The 17,560-nt window shown below is 36.1% G+C and overlaps 1 protein-coding gene across 1 annotated transcript in view; it reads left to right on the forward strand.

Moving 5' to 3' along the window:
- Positions 1-17,560, forward strand: part of LOC136113861 (maltase-glucoamylase-like) — a 54,608-nt gene that overhangs the window by 16,337 nt on the left and 20,711 nt on the right. The window contains exons 17-30 of the mRNA XM_065859093.2: positions 1,174-1,290; positions 2,992-3,146; positions 3,471-3,555; positions 4,731-4,787; positions 5,573-5,697; positions 8,339-8,427; positions 10,336-10,385; positions 11,003-11,173; positions 11,847-11,996; positions 12,996-13,208; positions 14,834-14,988; positions 15,626-15,794; positions 16,640-16,736; positions 16,842-16,954. Coding sequence (XP_065715165.1) covers positions 1,174-1,290; positions 2,992-3,146; positions 3,471-3,555; positions 4,731-4,787; positions 5,573-5,697; positions 8,339-8,427; positions 10,336-10,385; positions 11,003-11,173; positions 11,847-11,996; positions 12,996-13,208; positions 14,834-14,988; positions 15,626-15,794; positions 16,640-16,736; positions 16,842-16,954 — 1,746 coding nt within the window. The remainder of the gene's footprint in view (positions 1-1,173; positions 1,291-2,991; positions 3,147-3,470; positions 3,556-4,730; positions 4,788-5,572; positions 5,698-8,338; positions 8,428-10,335; positions 10,386-11,002; positions 11,174-11,846; positions 11,997-12,995; positions 13,209-14,833; positions 14,989-15,625; positions 15,795-16,639; positions 16,737-16,841; positions 16,955-17,560) is intronic.

Raw genomic sequence — 17,560 nt, forward strand, 5'->3', positions numbered from 1 at the left:
ATAAAAATATAAATATAAATAAATATAAATAAAAATATAAATAAAAATTAAAAATAAAATAAAAATAACTATAACTATAACTATAACTATAACTATAACTATAACTATAACTATAACTATAACTATGACTATAAATATAAATACATATTAAAATACAAATACAAATAAAAATATAAATATATAAATATATAAATATATAAATATAAATATAAATATAAATATAAATATAAATATAAATATAAATATAAATATAAATATAAATAATCTTACAAATAAGTAATTTAATTAAAAGAAATTAGTTAATATACATCAAAATAGAATATTGAATAAAATTAAATAAAACTGTAAATACAAATAATTATATAAAACATTAAAATACATAGATGCCTACATAAATTGAAAGAATTAATATTAATTAAAATACGATCATATCAAGTAATTTATTTTTATTTTATTATTGATTTCATTATTTGCTACAGTATTGATTTTTTAATTGATCTCAGTCCATCTCAATTATTGATTTAATTACTTATCTAATCGTTGATTTTATTACTTATTTCATTCTTAGTATTTATTTTAGTATCATTTTCGTTATTCATTACTTCTGTAATTTATTTTTCTTTATAAAATATATTGGTTTTTAGATTTCCAGGCACTGGTACCTCTGATATTTGTCATTTAATGATGACTGAAGTGAGGCTCATTAAATACTCATTTAACTTTTCAGAATTCGAATTTATGTCACTTTTGGACTGCTTTGTGAATGAATAGTCAGTTTAATTCTAAATTCAATTTCAGTTCTTAAGTACAAATTATTCCAATTCCCGTTGCCGAGATAGTGTGGCTGTAAAATTAATTTCAGACCTTGGAGGCAGAAAAAAAACACAGAAAAATCTACTTCTGTTGGAAAATAATCAGAAATTCTGTGCTTCAACTAGAGGAAAATACAATGGGAAAATGTAGGTACAGACAAATGATTTGGAAGAAGGGTAGAAAGGAAAAATTGTAGAAATGAAAAATCGTAGAAATCAGATTTGGCAGAAATTAATTTTGCAGAAACGAAATTTTGTAGAAATAAAATTCGGTAGAAATGCGATTTGGCGAAAATGTGGTCGGCAAGTAGGGATAAATTGAAAAAAGATGTGCCAGACATTTCTTCTTTTTATTGTTGAGGTGGGAGCAGATATTTGCGGTTTCTTTGAGGATGTATCAGAAGAACTTTGCAGGCGGTGGATGCAAGTGGGAGCGTTTTACCCCTTTGCCAGGAACCACAACACTGAGAAATGCATCGTAAGTGGTAAATCCCGCCGCCAAAATTTCCTATTCTGAAAATCAAATTAAATTCTGGTAGTTCAATTTCAATCCCTGCTGTTTACACTGGTTCAAAATTACGTTTTGGGAAATCCTTGCTCCGGAAGGTTCGGCTTTGTCAGGTTAATTTTTGGTATCAGGAGGCGCGTTTGGCGTCATTTCAGTTTTTGAAATTCCGAAATCCTCACGTGACGACGGATTTCGAGCTGATGGTGTTTCCAACCAACAGCGAGTGCCTCATGCTTTCGGAACCACCCGCCGCTGTCGTTTCCTGAATGCGCAAGAGCAATGATAATTTTTATTCTTATTTTTCAATAATTTTAAAATTATTTTTATTTTATTTTATTTTATTTTCATTCCTTATTTTTACTTTTTTTTATTTTTATTATAGTAATATTTTTACTTTATTAATATTTTTATTACATTAATATTTTTACTTTATTAATATTTTTATTATATTAATATTTTTACTTTATTATTATGTATATTTATATTTTATTTTTAGTTATGCTTACATTTACTTTTAAATTCCAGATTCTTATAGTTTTATTTTTTCATTTTTAGTCTTGTGTTTACTTTATTTTTACTTTATTATTATTCGCTATTTTTACTTTGTTTTTATTTGTATTTTTATTTGTATTTTTATTTGTATTTGTATTTTTATTTGTATTTGTATTTTTATTTGTATTTGTATTTTTATCTGTATTTGTATTTTTATTTGTATTTGTATTTGATTTTTATTTGTATTTGTATTTTTATTTGTATTTGTATTTTTATTTTTATTTGTATTTTATTTTTATTTGTATTTGTATTTGTATTTTTATTTGTATTTTATTTTTATTTTTATTTGTATTTTTATCTGTATTTGTATTTGTATTTTTATTTGTATTTTTATTTGTATTTTATTTGTATTTTTATTTGTATTTTTATTTGTATTTTATTTGTATTTTTATTTGTATTTTATTTTTATTTTTATTTTTATTTTTATTTTTATTTTTATTTGTATTTTATTTTTATTTGTATTTGTATTTTTATTTTTATTTGTATTTGTATTTTATTTTTATTTTTATTTGTATTTTTATTTGTATTTGTATTTGTATTTTTATTTGTATTTGTATTTGTATTTTATTTGTATTTTTATTTGTATTTTATTTTTATTTTTATTTTTATTTTTATTTTTATTTGTATTTTATTTTTATTTGTATTTGTATTTTTATTTGTATTTGTATTTGTATTTTTATTTGTATTTTTATTTGTATTTGTATTTTATTTGTATTTTTATTTGTATTTTATTTGTATTTTTATTTGTATTTGTATTTGTATTTGTATTTGTATTTGTATTTTTATTTGTATTTGTATTTGTATTTTATTTGTATTTTTATTTGTATTTTATTTTTATTTTTATTTTTATTTTTATTTTTATTTGTATTTTATTTTTATTTTTATTTGTATTTGTATTTTTATTTTTATTTGTATTTTATTTTTATTTTTATTTGTATTTTATTTTTATTTTTATTTTTATTTTTGTTTGTATTTTTATTTTTATTTGTATTTTTATTTGTATTTGTATTTGTATTTGTATTTGTATTTTTATGTCTTTATTAATTTTTAATTCCCTATTTGATTTCTTCCCTTGATTTTCCCTCTATTTTATGTGTGTCTCCGTCTCTCTCTTCCCAGCCCCAGGATCCTGCCGTTTTCGGTGCCGATTCCATCCTGGTGAACTCCTCCAAGCTCTACCTGAGCATCCGCTACGCGCTGCTGCCCTATCTGTACACGCTCTTCTACCGCGCCCACACCCGCGGCGACACGGTGGCACGGCCGCTGCTCCACGAGTGCGAACCGCAAATTCACGGCAACTCCCAGAATTTCCCCGGAAATCACAAATTTACAATTTCCCCATTTTGTATTAACAGAATTATCGAATCATTTTGGTTTAAGAGACCCTCGGGGTCTCATCGAGCCCAGTCACAACCTAAATCTAGCAATCCAAATGTTAATTAAACTTAATTAAATTAAAAATCAAAATCATATTCACTTTCCAGCAGTGATTTTAGACAACCATGACCCTGAAACATTAGAATTGCTTCTGATGATATTAATTGATCTGTTATTATATAAGTGCAATTAATGCTGCTCATTTCCTATATTTTTAACAGGTTTTATTCTGATGAAGTGACATGGGATGTAGATAAACAATTCCTCTGGGGTCCTGGGCTCCTCATCACCCCTGTGCTTGAGCCGGTAATTCTCAATTAATGATTTGTAATTAATTAACCAAGACAACGCAAATTATTCCCTCTGTTTGAAACTACCTGTGGATTTTCTCGCTTATTCAGACCAGGGGTGATGTTTTTATTTGGTTTAAGAATCTGAATTCCCCTATTTTGTGCAGATGTATTTCCCTGAACCCACACTCCTGGTCTATTTTTAAAACTGGGAAATAAAATCAAAATTTTACTATAAAAACTTCGATAAGTTTTCCCTGTTGAACCCAACAAATTGCTCTGGTCATTATCTAGCCCGATTTGTCTTGGTGACAATAGGAAAGAGAATTCATGAGGTTTTACATGTATTTGTATTCATATTTTTTTCATGACCTTTCATACATCTCCAGGGGAAACACGTCTTAATATAAACTTTAATTATATCTTTCTTTCACGCATATTAAACGCCATTTTCTCCAAATTCATTACCCTTTAAATTCAATTTTTTTCTAAATTTAACACTCTCCTTGAACTTCATTTTCTTTTTAAATTTATGCATTATATACTTTTATAATATCACGTGTGGTTTTATATTTTCTTTTTATCTCTTTACATTCGTATATGTTTAAGCACATTAAACACATGCTTGTCTTTGAACTCCTTTTTTTACTTTATTTTCTACTCGCTATGAATTCACTGTTGAATTAGAAAATGTTGCCCTTTTGTACCACTAAATTTTATATTCAATTATTTCTGCTTTCTTGCCCTTTACCACATCTTCCTCTCCCTTTGCAAAACTCTGCATTTTATTTCTCACCTGATTTCACTTCTTCCCCGTGGTTCACCAAGAGAAATATATAAATTACAAATTGATGCTTTTCCCGTTGCAAAATCTTGTCCAAAATCCACATTAATTTTTGCTTTGAAAAACAAAACGTGTTGGGTTTCTTTTAATATCTGAAAAGAACCAACACGGAATAAAGAAAACTAAGATTTTACAATGTTTGCGAATAGTAATAATAAAATCAACAACGATATAAAGAATAATATTAATAGTTATAGCAATAATATTAAGAAGGAATATAATTAATGTATTAATATATCATAGTATAGCTGATAATATTAGTGATATGAATAACATCATCAACAATAACAATAACGGTTAAAGAATTTGCTGAAATTAAGGCTTGAATTTCTGGTTTGCACTGGTAGGGGGTGGAAGTGATCCAGGCCTACATCCCTGATGCGGTCTGGTACGATTACCATTCGGTGAGTAACTGGGATTAATTAGTGGGTAACGAGGGCGACGGAGCTGGGGATTGAGGAGCAACGGCTTGAATGAAACATTAAAATTAGTAATTACCAAAATATTCATTATAATATTCAAATATATTAATGATGTAAATCACATTAAATATAGCAAATATTTCAAACTCTACAAAAAACTCTATAAGAATAAATAAATAAATAGAAATTAACATATTAATAGGTCCATATTATTAATAATGCACAAAATGTTGCTTATCTCCTTTCTGGAAATGTATAGAATGTATAACACATGCATTTTGTAGATATTAAATATGTATTTAAGATTTAGATATTGAATATCTAATATCTACACATACATGAAGAAATATATTAATGTATTAAGTATATCGTTAATGTATAATATATTATATTGAATGTGTAATTAATATATAATTATGATATTAAACAATATATAGTATATATTCATAGTATTACCAATGCACAGAGTGTTGCTGTTGAAAATCCATTTCCCACCCCATGGTGGTGTTTTCAGTGAGTGGGAAAGGGCCCTGGTTCATTAGAGGCTGTCAACAGGTTGCTCATTAATTAAATAATAAGCTAGAATGAGGAGAATTAATAAGGTGAAATTCAATCGTTAGCCTTATTTATAGACAGAATTTCGTAGTTTCGTGGTCTCTGCTGGTCGGACGTTCGTGGTCGTTGGTGACACAGATGTTGCAAAAGGGCAAATGAAGAAAGAAGCGACACCTGCGGAGGGAAGCTTAATTATTTCCCCTGTTAATTAGGGCGGGCGGCTGTGGGTGCGGCGGCAGCACTGGGATCTGTACCTGCCCGCAGACCGGCTGGGGCTGCACCTGCGTGGTGGCCACATCTTCCCCATCCAGAGCCCGGCCAGCACGACTACAGCCAGGTAAGCCCTGTCGGACTGAGCTGCTGGGTAAACTTGCCCTGAATGGAGTAAATGTGATCTGAACTGGGTAAACCCAGCCTAAACTCCTGGGTAAACCCAGCCTGAACTGCTGGGGAGTGAGGGACAGGAAGGCACTGATGGCTGAGCTGCTGGGTAAACTTGCCCTGAATGGAGTAAATGTGATCTGAATTGGGTAAACCCAGCCTCAACCCCTGAGTAAACCCGACCTGAACAGCTGGGGAGTGAGGGACAGGAAGGAACTCATGGCTGAGCTGCTGGGTAAACTTGCCCTGAATGGAGTAAATGTGATCTGAACTGGGTAAACCCAGCCTAAACTCCTGGCTAAACCCGGCCTGAATGACTGGGGACTGAGGGGCAGGAAGGCACTGATGGCTGAGCTGCTGGGTAAACTCGCCCTGAATGGAGTAAATGTGATCTGAACTGGGTAAACCCAGCCTAAACTCTTGGGTAAACCCGGCCTGAACTGCTGGGGAGTGAGGGGCAGGAAGGCACTCATGGCTGAGCTGCTGGGTAAACTTGCCCTGAATGGAGTAAATGTGATCTGAACTGGATAAACCCAGCCTAAACTCTTGGGTAAACCCAGCCTAAACTCTTGGGTAAACCCAGCCTGAACTGCTGGGGAGTGAGGGGCAGGAAGGCACTCATGGCTGAGCTGCTGGGTAAACTTGCCCTGAATGGAGTAAATGTGATCTGAACTGGGTAAACCCAGCCTAAACTCTTGGGTAAACCCGGCCTGAACGGCTGGGGAGTGAGGGGCAGGAAGGCACTGATGGCTGAGCTGCTGGGTAAACTTGCCCTGAATGGAGTAAATGTGATCTGAACTGGATAAACCCAGCCTAAACTCTTGGGTAAACCCAGCCTAAACTCTTGGGTAAACCCAGCCTGAACTGCTGGGGAGTGAGGGGCAGGAAGGCACTCATGGCTGAGCTGCTGGGTAAACTTGCCCTGAATGGAGTAAATGTGATCTGAACTGGGTAAACCCAGCCTAAACTCTTGGGTAAACCCGGCCTGAACGGCTGGGGAGTGAGGGGCAGGAAGGCACTCATGGCTGAGCTGCTGGGTAAACTTGCCCTGAATGGAGTAAATGTGATCTGAACTGAGTAAACCCAGCCTAAACTCTTGGGTAAACCCGGCCTGAACGGCTGGGGAGTGAGGGGCAGGAAGGCACTCATGGCTGAGCTGCTGGGTAAACTTGCCCTGAATGGAGTAAATGTGATCTGAACTGGGTAAACCCAGCCTAAACTCCTGGGTAAACCCGGCCTGAACTGCTGGGGAGTGAGGGACAGGAAGGCACTCATGGCTGAGCTGCTGGGTAAACTTGCCCTGAATGGAGTAAATGTGATCTGAACTGAGTAAACCCAGCCTAAACTCTTGGGTAAACCCAGCCTGAACAGCTGGGGAGTGAGGGACAGGAAGGCACTCATGGCTGAGCTGCTGGGTAAACTTGCCCTGAATGGAGTAAATGTGATCTGAACTGGGTAAACCCAGCCTAAACTCTTGAGTAAACCCGGCCTGAACGGATGGGGAGTGAGGGGCAGGAAGGCACTCATGGCTGAGCTGCTGGGTAAACTTGCCCTGAATGGAGTAAATGTGATCTGAACTGAGTAAACCCAGCCTAAACTCTTGGGTAAACCCGGCCTGAACGGCTGGGGAGTGAGGGGCAGGAAGGCACTCATGGTCACCTGATGGCGTTCCTCTCATTTTCATCCTTTCTAGGTTTGCTTTTATATTTTGGAAAGTTTTTAATTTTTTTTTTATTTTAATTTTTGTTTTCTTTTTAATTTTTAGTTTATTTTCATTTTTCTTTTCCTTTTCTTGTTGTTTGAATTTTTACTTTTCATTTTTATGTTTTTATTTTTTGTTGATTATTTTGTTTTATTTTCACTTTATAGTTGAATGTTTATTTTTTATGTTAATTTCGATATTTAGTATTTTAAGTACTGTTTCTCTTCTTTGTTGTTTGGTTTCTATTTCTGATTTTTAAACTTTTTAAATTTTATTTTAATTTGGGGGTAAATATTTCATTTTAGTTTTGTTTTTAAGTAAATTTTATTTTTAAGTAAGTTTTAGTTTTAAGTTTTAGTTTTAAGTTTTAGTTTTAAGTTTTAGTTTTAAGTTTTAGTTTTAAGTTTTAGTTTTAAGTTTTAGTTTTAAGTTTTAGTTTTAAGTTTTAGTTTTAAGTTTTAGTTTTAAGTTTTAGTTTTAAGTTTTAGTTTTAAGTTTTAGTTTTAAGTTTTAGTTTTAAGTTTTAGTTTTAAGTTTTAGTTTTAAGTTTTAGTTTTAAGTTTTAGTTTTAAGTTTTAGTTTTAAGTTTTAGTTTTAAGTTGCATTTTTATTTTATATTTCTCCTTGGTTGTGTTTTCTTTATTTTTAATTTGAGGGCGTTATTTTATTTTCCCTTTTAATGTGCGTTTATTTTTTTTTAATTAGAACGATCATTAATATCATCATCCATATTAACACTAGCAGTATTATCAGTAATACCAGTTTTATTATCAGCATTACTGTGAACATTACCCCACATCACAACATCACATTATTACCAGTAGCAGTATTTATTATATACTTTAATTTAAATTAATCATGATTTATTATATTAAATTGGTTTTTTCCCTCACAGCCGTAAGAATCCCCTGGGACTCATCATCGCACTGGATGACGCTAACGAAGCCATTGGGGAATTATTCTGGGATGATGGAGAATCGACAGGTGAGTCGATGATTTGGATGAGGGAATAGAGTGCACTGTCAGCAGGTTTGCTGGTGACACCGAACTGGGAGCAGTGGTGACACTGGAAGCTGTGCTGCCATCAGAGACCTGGACAGGCTGGAGAGTTGGGCGGGGAGAAATTTAATGAAATAGAACAAGGGCAAGTGTAGAGTCTTGAATCTGGGTAGGAACAACCCCAGGTTCCTGTATAGATTGGGAAATTATATATTAGAGAGCAGTGTAGGGGAAAGGGAGCTGGGGGTCCTGGGGACAGCAGGGTGACCATGAGCCAGCACTGGGCCCTTGTGGCCAGGAAGCCAATGGTACCTGGGGTGGGTTAGAAGGGGGTGGTCAGTAGGTCAGAGAGGTTCTCCTGCCCCTCTGCTCTGCCCTGGGGAGACCACACCTGGAATCTTGTGTCCAGTTGTGGCCCCTCAGCTCCAGAAGGACAGGGAACTGCTGGAGAGAGTCCAGCGCAGCCACCAAGATGCTGGAGGGAGTGGAGCATCTCCCGTGTGAGGAAAGGCTGAGGGAGCTGGGGCTCTGGAGCTGGACAAGAGGAGACTGAGGGGGGACTCATTCATGGGGATCAATATGGAAAGGGGCAGTGTCAGGAGGATGGAGCCAGGCTCTTCTGGGTGACAACCAGTGACAGGACAAGGGGTAATGGGTACAAACTGGAACACAAGAGGTTCCACTTAAATTTGAGAAGAAACTTCTTCATGGTGAGGGTGTCAGAGCCTGGCCCAGGCTGCCCAGGGAGGTTGTGGAGTCTCCTTCTCTGCAGACATTCAAACCCGCCTGGACCCCTTCCTGTGGAACCTCAGCTGGGTGTTCCTGCTCCATGGGGGGATTGCACTGGATGAGCTTTACAGGTCCCTTCCAATCCCAAACATACCCTGATACTGTAAAATGTCAAGATGAAGGGATTATGATAATCCAAATACTAATACTTGCAAATTGAATCGTTGATCTGATTTCATGGGAGGAGCAAAATTTAAAAAATTGAAATCACTTCTTAAGCTTTAAAAGGGATTTGTTTAATTTAAAAATATTTTAAAATTAATTCATTTTAAATTTAATTATATTTTCTTTACTAGAGTTACAACAAGCTGTTATTACTACATATAGAAAGATGCAATCTTCTTCATTTCTTAAATTTTTGTTTTAGGCCAAATCATTATCATTATCATTATCATTATCATTATCATTATCATTATCATTATCATTATCATTATCATTATCATTATCATTATTTAATTGTACAAACGCACCTCAGAATGCAGGTGTTTCCAGAGCAGCAACACCAAGCAAAATATTATTTCAATTTTGAGGCAAAGAAATTTTTGGAAAATGAAGAACCTTGAATTTCTGAGGATTTGCATCCATTTTTTCCATGAGATTTAATCCGCTTTAGATATTTAAATCCTTCGGGTGCCTCTTGAAGTTTTGTCCTTTGAGATACATTCTCTAGAAAAGATCGAATATTTATATTTATTTGGATTTTATAATATGGATAATTTATTCATTTCAATTTAAGTATTACATTACATAAAGTAAATTATATATATTATAAAACCCAATTAAATTTATCATTTAATAAGTTTATAATATCTATAACTCAATTGGGTTTAATTGGAGTATTCTGTCCTTCACCTAAGAGAATTTATTGAAAGATTTGTATTGGTAGGAAGTTCATTTATTTTCTCTTCAAACGATGTTGTAAGCTGTTGCAGTCTGTCCCACAGTGGGGTGGTTTGGAGGTAGCAGGAAGGATAATAATATTAATTATAATGATATAAATAATTAATTATTAATAATAACATTAATGATTTTTTTCCTCTTCTCACTTTATTTCATACCATCTCATCCTGCCCTGGAAATACATATTTTTTCCCCACATTTTAGGCACGGTTACCAGCCAAAACTACATTTTCTATGACTTCAAAGTGTCCGGTGTAAGTATAAATATTTTTTTAAAGGATTTAATTTTAGTTTAAAATTGTAATCACTAATACTTTCTGTTGGTATTACCTTTTTTTCCTCTCCCTATTTTTCCTATTTTTTTTATTAAAAGCGAAGTACCTGAAATATTGCCATTTCAAAATATTGTCGCTCGATCAAGGAGGAAATATAAAATTTGTCTTCCTTTATTTTTTTTTTTAATATCTGGAGATTCCAAACTTTCTCCAGAACTGAAAAAAAAAACCCAAAAGAAAACAAACCAAAACCCCAGAACAGCTTTATAGAGTTTATAACAGTTTATAGAGCAGAAAAATTGTAAAGCATAAGTGGTAGCTGGGATAAGGAAGGAAATGAACGGATTGTTTGATCTCAAAAATTAGAAAATTTGACCAAAATTCTGGTCTATTTTAAAAAAATCTAGCTGAATGTCTACGAGTGAGATGAAGAATATGAATTTATTATATGCATACATATATTATGCATATAATACAGAAACATCTATAATTCACGTAAGAATTTTATATATATAACCCAGAAAAATAATGTTGCTCGCCGACTTAAATCGGGAGAAATTTTGGCAATTCGACAAAATTATTTCATTATTCCTCAGAACGTTCTAGAAATGAACGTCATGCACAACAACTACGTGGATCCCAACAACCTGATGTTCGAGGAAATCAAAATTTTGGGATTGCTCCAGGAACCAGCATCCATCACCGTGTTGCAGAACAACAATGTGCAGAGTTCGTCACATAATTTCACCTACGATCCTGTAAATAAGGTAAAAAATAGGAGAATTGGACTGATGTATTTCTGTATTTTATATATTGGAAAGGAGATTGCTTGATACTACGGCAAATGCCGCAGTGTAGGTGAGGTATTTTACTAAAATGTAAAATTATGATATTTACCTGAATAATAATAATGTTAATTATATTATTATATTAATTATATTATTAATAATATACATGATTTATTTTACTGATATACACTTTTGTTTTAATAATATACATAATAACATACAAAAGGATCTCCCCAAACATTGCATGCAACACAACTTTAATTTTTGCATTCATTTACATTCATTTATAAGGCGAGCGGCAGCCATAGGATTGTAGTCACTATTATAGGAGGGTAAATAGTATTGACATTTTTCAGCAATTATTAATTGGAAAAACGAAACACTTAACTTAAAAATTTTAAAAATTCAAATTAAAAAATAAAACACACAAAATTTAAGCTTTAAAAAAATCGGAATTTGTTTTTCCGAAGAGCACGCTCATCAGATCTTTTTCAGATGTTCCAGACAGGAATTTCAAATAGGTACGTTTGTAAAAATGAAGGTTTCTCTGTAGAGGTCCTAAGGTTTGTGTAGGGAAATTTCTTGCTTTTAAGTATCTGAAAAAACCAACCAAACAAACAATTAATAATGTTTTATCGTTTAACATTTATAGGTTACTCTCATACAAGGGCTCCAGCTGGAACTTGGAAAATCGTACTCGTTAAGTTGGACACTGGGAATCAGCAATAATGAGAAATTCGATTGTGATCCCAACCCAAGCGCATCCAAGGAAAACTGCGAACAGCTCGGCTGCATTTGGGAAGTAAGAACGTTTTCTGAAAACGAATTGGGACTCTTTGGGTTTTTTACAACAAAAGAAACCGTCCCGTTTGTCCTTTCAAGGACCTTTTCTGAAAATAACGCGATTTTCAGCAACTTCTGGTCTTCTGTAGTATGAGAAAAATAGAGGAAAAACTTGGCATTTTTGAAGTTGGTGACAAATTCGTAAAAAGCCGAATAGACTTGAGATCTCCAAGGCTTATACTCATTGAAAAATAAATAAATCCAAGTAAATAATAAATGAGCAAATAAATAACGATATTTAAACGACACAGGTTCCTCTGGAATCGAGGTTCTCAGAAGTAATCCTTGAATATTCATCCACCCTCATTGTAAAAAAGTCCCCCTGCTGAATCTTCTTTAAACCTCTATTTTTTATAAATCCAGATATTTATATGAGTTAATTTGGGGCACATTCTCTTGAAGGTGTACAAAATGGCCAGACAATAGAGATTTAAAGTTGTTTTTTAGTATTTGTTTTGGGGGTTTTTTTTTGAGGTGAAATTCACAGATAGAGGGAATATCAAATCATTGACACTTTGTGATGGGACTGAACAGACTTGAACTAATTAATTATAATTAAAATAGTCTAGAGATCAGCGGGTTCAGCACCACTTCTTCGTTGTTTCACAATAACGTGAAAATTTTGGGGCCAAATTCAAAATTAATTAGTTACCCTGTTAAAAACCAAGGGTTTGGAATTCTTGCTGCTAAATAAAAATAAGAACAAAAGGTACTTCCAAAAAGTCATCGCATCAGAAAGTTTAAATTAATTGAAATAGTCGTCAGTTAATTTATATTAATTGAAATATTGTTTTATGTTTTTATTAATTTATTTTGTTTCTATTAATTTAAATAATTAAATGAGTCATTCCCAGCCCAAAATAGAGATTCTTGATTTCTCGACCCAAATATTTTGAAGGAATTTGAGAAAGCGAATATAAATTAAAAGGAAATCATCTCATCCCGTTTCCATCTGCAGGAAGTCACCTCTGATTTTAGCATTCCCTACTGCTACTACAACGGCCCCGACAACGGTTATTCCGTTGCTGATGTCACGTATGCGTCGTCTGGTGTGACGGCCAATGTCACCTTCACGCAAGAGGACCTCAAAGCGTCCCAGAAATCCACGTCACCGATCAGCACCCTGCGCCTGGAGGTGATATATCACACCAACCACATGCTGCAATTTAAGGTGAATTTCTCCAAATTTACATTCTTCCACCGGTCAAAATAACGCGATTTCCAGAAGTAATGTTTTTGGTCAATTTTTTGTCATCTAAAGGAATTTCTCATTTTAACCAAACCGTTTTTATTACTCCTAGTTTTGAATTGACTCTCGCCAATTTCTACGATGCCGGAAGAAAATTCTCTTAAATCTGGCTAAAAATTCAACCCCGAAGTCGAAATTTATCTACCACACACAAAAATACATTTAAATCGATATATCTAAGTATTTAAACAAGCCATTTCAGGCCCAAAATAAAGGTTCGTAATTTCCCAACCCAAATATTTTAAAGGAATTCGAGAAAGTACATATTGAAAGAAAATGCTTATTTCAGGTAGTGTCATCAACCATAATTCAGTAATTCAGACGTTTTACTGTTATTGGTGAGAAAATTCAGTAATTCAAGATTTTTTATTGTTATTGGTAAGAGAAAATGGAACAATTTTCTGCGTCTGTCTCAAAGTCTTTCAGTCCGTAGATTGATTTGTATCAGCCAATAGGAGTATCTAGTGGAGTCCCTCAAGGGTTGGCACTGGGACCAGCACTATTGGAAATATTCATCAATGACTTGGATGAGGGAATAGAGTGACTGTCAGCAAGTTTGCTGGTGACACCAAGCTGGGAGGAGTGGTGACACTGGAAGCTGTGCTGCCATCAGAGACCTGGACAGGATGGAGAGTTGGGCAGGGAAATGTTTAATGAAATATAACAAGGGCAAGTGTGGAGTCTTGAATCTGGGTAGGAACGACCGCAGGTTCTGGTATAAGTTGGGGAACAACCCAGAGAAGCATAGGGGAAAGGGACCTGGGGGTCCTGGGGACAGCAGGGTGACCATGAGCCAGCACTGGGCCCTTGTGGCCAGGAAGCCAATGGTACCTGGGGTGGGTTAGAAGGGGGTGGTCAGTAGGTCAGAGAGGTTCTCCTGCCCCTCTGCTCTGCCCTGGGGAGACCACACCTGGAATATTGTGTCCAGTTGTGGCCCCTCAGCTCCAGAAGGACAGGGAACTGCTGGAGAGGGTCCAGCGCAGGGCAACGAAGATGATTAAGGGAGTGGAGATGGGAAGAACATAATGCTGTTGTCATAGGATGTAGGGAAGCAATTATGAAAGTTCCCTTCCGTTACGAGGAAAGGCTGAAGGAGCTGGGAGTCTTTAGCTTGGAGGAGACTGAGGGGTGACCTCATTCATGGGGATCAATATGGAAAGGGGCAGTGTCAGGAGGATGGAGCCAGGCTCTTCTGGGTGACAACCAGTGACAGGACAAGGGGTAATGGGTGCAAACTGGAACACAAGAGGTTCCACTCCAATTTGAGAAGAAACTTGTTCCTGGTGAGGGTGGCAGAGCCTGGCCCAGGCTGCCCAGGGAGGTTGTGGAGTCTCCTTCTCTGCAGACATTCAAACCCGCCTGGACCCCTTCCTGTGGAACCTCAGCTGGGTGTTCCTGCTCCTGGATGAGCTTTCCAGGTCCCTTCCAACCCCTGGGATTCTGGGATTCTGTGATTACAAGAAAACATTTTCACTATTTTTATCGTGAATTCTCAAAAGCGTAACTTGCTGATTTATCCATATTCTATGTGCGTTTTCCACGTATAGATTTATGATTATGCAAATAAACGGTACGAGGTGCCGGTTCCGATAAATCTCCCCACGGCCCCCGAGAGCACAGTCGAGAATCGACTTTATGATGTGGTGGTTCAGGACAAACCATTTGGCATCCAGGTCCGACGCCGAAGCACAGGGATGGTGATGTAAGCCACACTCATTTCATTCCATTTCATTTTTTAATGTAGTTTTACTAATTCTATTTTTCCTTTTGTATTTTTTTGTTTAAATTTTTAATTTTGTTTTGTTAATTTCATTTTTCTTCTATTTATAAATTTACTTTAATTTCACCTCATTATTTCATTATTTCTTCCTCTTCCCTTTTCTTTCTCCACCTTTTTCCTTTATTTTTCAATTTTCCAGCCAAAATATTTTATTGTCCCGTCTGTTCTAAATGCCACACGGCAAGCTTTTGTGTCTGTCCCGTAAAACAACCCCACCTGTCAAATATTAAACTCTTCTTTAAAATAATAAAAAATGAATTGCAAATTGACCCACTTTTTGCCAACCAGAGTAGATTATTTATTTCACAATTCAGCCTCCCACATCTATGGCAGTTGCTGGAAGAACTATCAGAGCGTGACTTAGTTTCTAACAGAAATAAATATATATTTACACCCAAGATTTCAACCTAATCTGTGCAAAAAATACTTTAAACTCTTAAAAATGTCCTAACGTTGGGAAAGTTTTCTTGATAACCATAAAAGCTTTATTCCAAATTGGGGAATAATGAGATTTTTTTAGACACTTTCTACCATTTTGTTCTATTTCCCCCCGTTTCAGCTGGGATTCTCAGCTCCCGACCTTCACCTTCAGTGACATGTTCATCCAGATTTCGACACGTTTGGCTTCCCAGTATCTGTACGGATTTGGTGAAACCGAACACACCACATTTCGCCGCGACATGAACTGGCACACCTGGGGGATGTTCACCAGGGACCAACCTCCCGGAGTATGTGGAATTTTGCTTTCTTACCTGGAATTTCTGCTTTTTTATGTGTGTTTTGAGGTGATTTTGGTGCCCCAGTGCCACCATTTCATGTTTGGAGGTGGTTCTGGCGATACCATTTTGTGTTTCGAAGTGATTTCGGTGCTCCTGGTGCCACCATTTTGTGTGCTGAGGTGATCCTGCCACCTCTGGTGCTGCCATTTTGAGCCCTGAGGTCCTGCAACTCTAGGATTGAATTCTTACTGATGAATTTAAACAAATAAATAGTCTCAGCATACCCGTGTATTGGTTTTTAATAGAATCATAAAATCATAGAAACATTTAGGTTGGAAGAGACCCTCAGGGTCACTGAGTTCAACCATAACCTGGCTCTAGCACTAATACATAATCCAAATATTGACAGTTTGCAAGGGATGGATCACGGAATAGCTGTGCATTATTACAGCTGTTATTTGTAAATGGAAACATTTTGAGTAAATGAAAAATAAGAGAAAGTCACCAGCTTGTCTTGATGATAACAGCTGACTAGGAATACTGGAAAACAACATTTTCTCCCAGGGAAGCTCTTTCAAATTGGCAATTTGAGAATCTAGAAATACATTTTCTCCCCTCCACACCTTGAGTGATCTGATACACATCGACCTCAAAATTTGAAGCTGAAAATGTTTTCTCCTGATCAATGCTTTCCAATGCATGCTCAACGTTCAACCGCCTCCGCTGCGTGCCCGACCGTTGTGTATCAGATCATTTATTAACCTTGTTATTGACAATGGATAATTTCTTGTCAGGTGTAAATAACCGGACGCTTAGGATGTCATTCCAACTGAAGATACTTTATTTCCTTGCAGTACAAGTTGAATTCTTATGGTTTCCAGCCATTCTACATGGGTCTTGAAGAAGACGGCAATGCCCACGGTGTTCTCTTGCTTAACAGCAACGCAATGGGTAAAAATAATAATAGAATTTTGCTTTATTTTCTCCATGTGTTTCACTCCAGTGTTCAGTTTTTTGCCTTACACAGGCATTCGTTGCCTTCTCACACTTTTCCAGATGTGACCTTCCAGCCCACGCCTGCTCTGACCTATCGCACAACTGGGGGAATTCTGGACTTTTACATGGTTTTGGGGCCCACGCCAGAGCTCGTCGTTCAGGAATACACCGCGGTACTGTTCTACTTTCGCAAATTCAAAGGGTTTGGGGGTTCTTTTGGTTTGGTTTGGTTCAGTTCACCTTTTCCCTTCTTCCTCCCTTCCCCCTTCTTCTTCCTCCCTTCCCCCTTCTTCTTCCTCCCTTCCCCCTTCTTCTTCCTCCCTTCCCCCTTCTTCTTCCTCCCTTCCCCCTTCTTCTTCCTCCCTTCCCCCTTCTTCTTCCTCCCTTCCCCCTTCTTCTTCCTCCCTTCCCCCTTCTTCTTCCTCCCTTCCCCCTTCTTCTTCCTCCCTTCCCCCTTCTTCTTCCTCCCTTCCCCCTTCTTCTTCCTCCCTTCCCCCTTCTTCTTCCTCCCTTCCCCCTTCTTCTTCCTCCCTTCCCCCTTCTTCTTCCTCCCTTCCCCCTTCTTCTTCCTCCCTTCCCCCTTCTTCTTCCTCCCTTCCCCCTTCTTCTTCCTCCCTTCCCCCTTCTTCTTCCTCCCTTCCCCCTTCTTCTTCCTCCCTTCCCCCTTCTTCTTCCTCCCTTCCCCCTTCTTCTTCCTCCCTTCCCCCTTCTTCTTCCTCCCTTCCCCCTTCTTCTTCCTCCCTTCCCCCTTCTTCTTCCTCCCTTCCCCCTTCTTCTTC

This window comes from Patagioenas fasciata, chromosome 29, assembly GCF_037038585.1.
Source record: "Patagioenas fasciata isolate bPatFas1 chromosome 29, bPatFas1.hap1, whole genome shotgun sequence".
NCBI lineage: Eukaryota > Metazoa > Chordata > Aves > Columbiformes > Columbidae > Patagioenas > Patagioenas fasciata.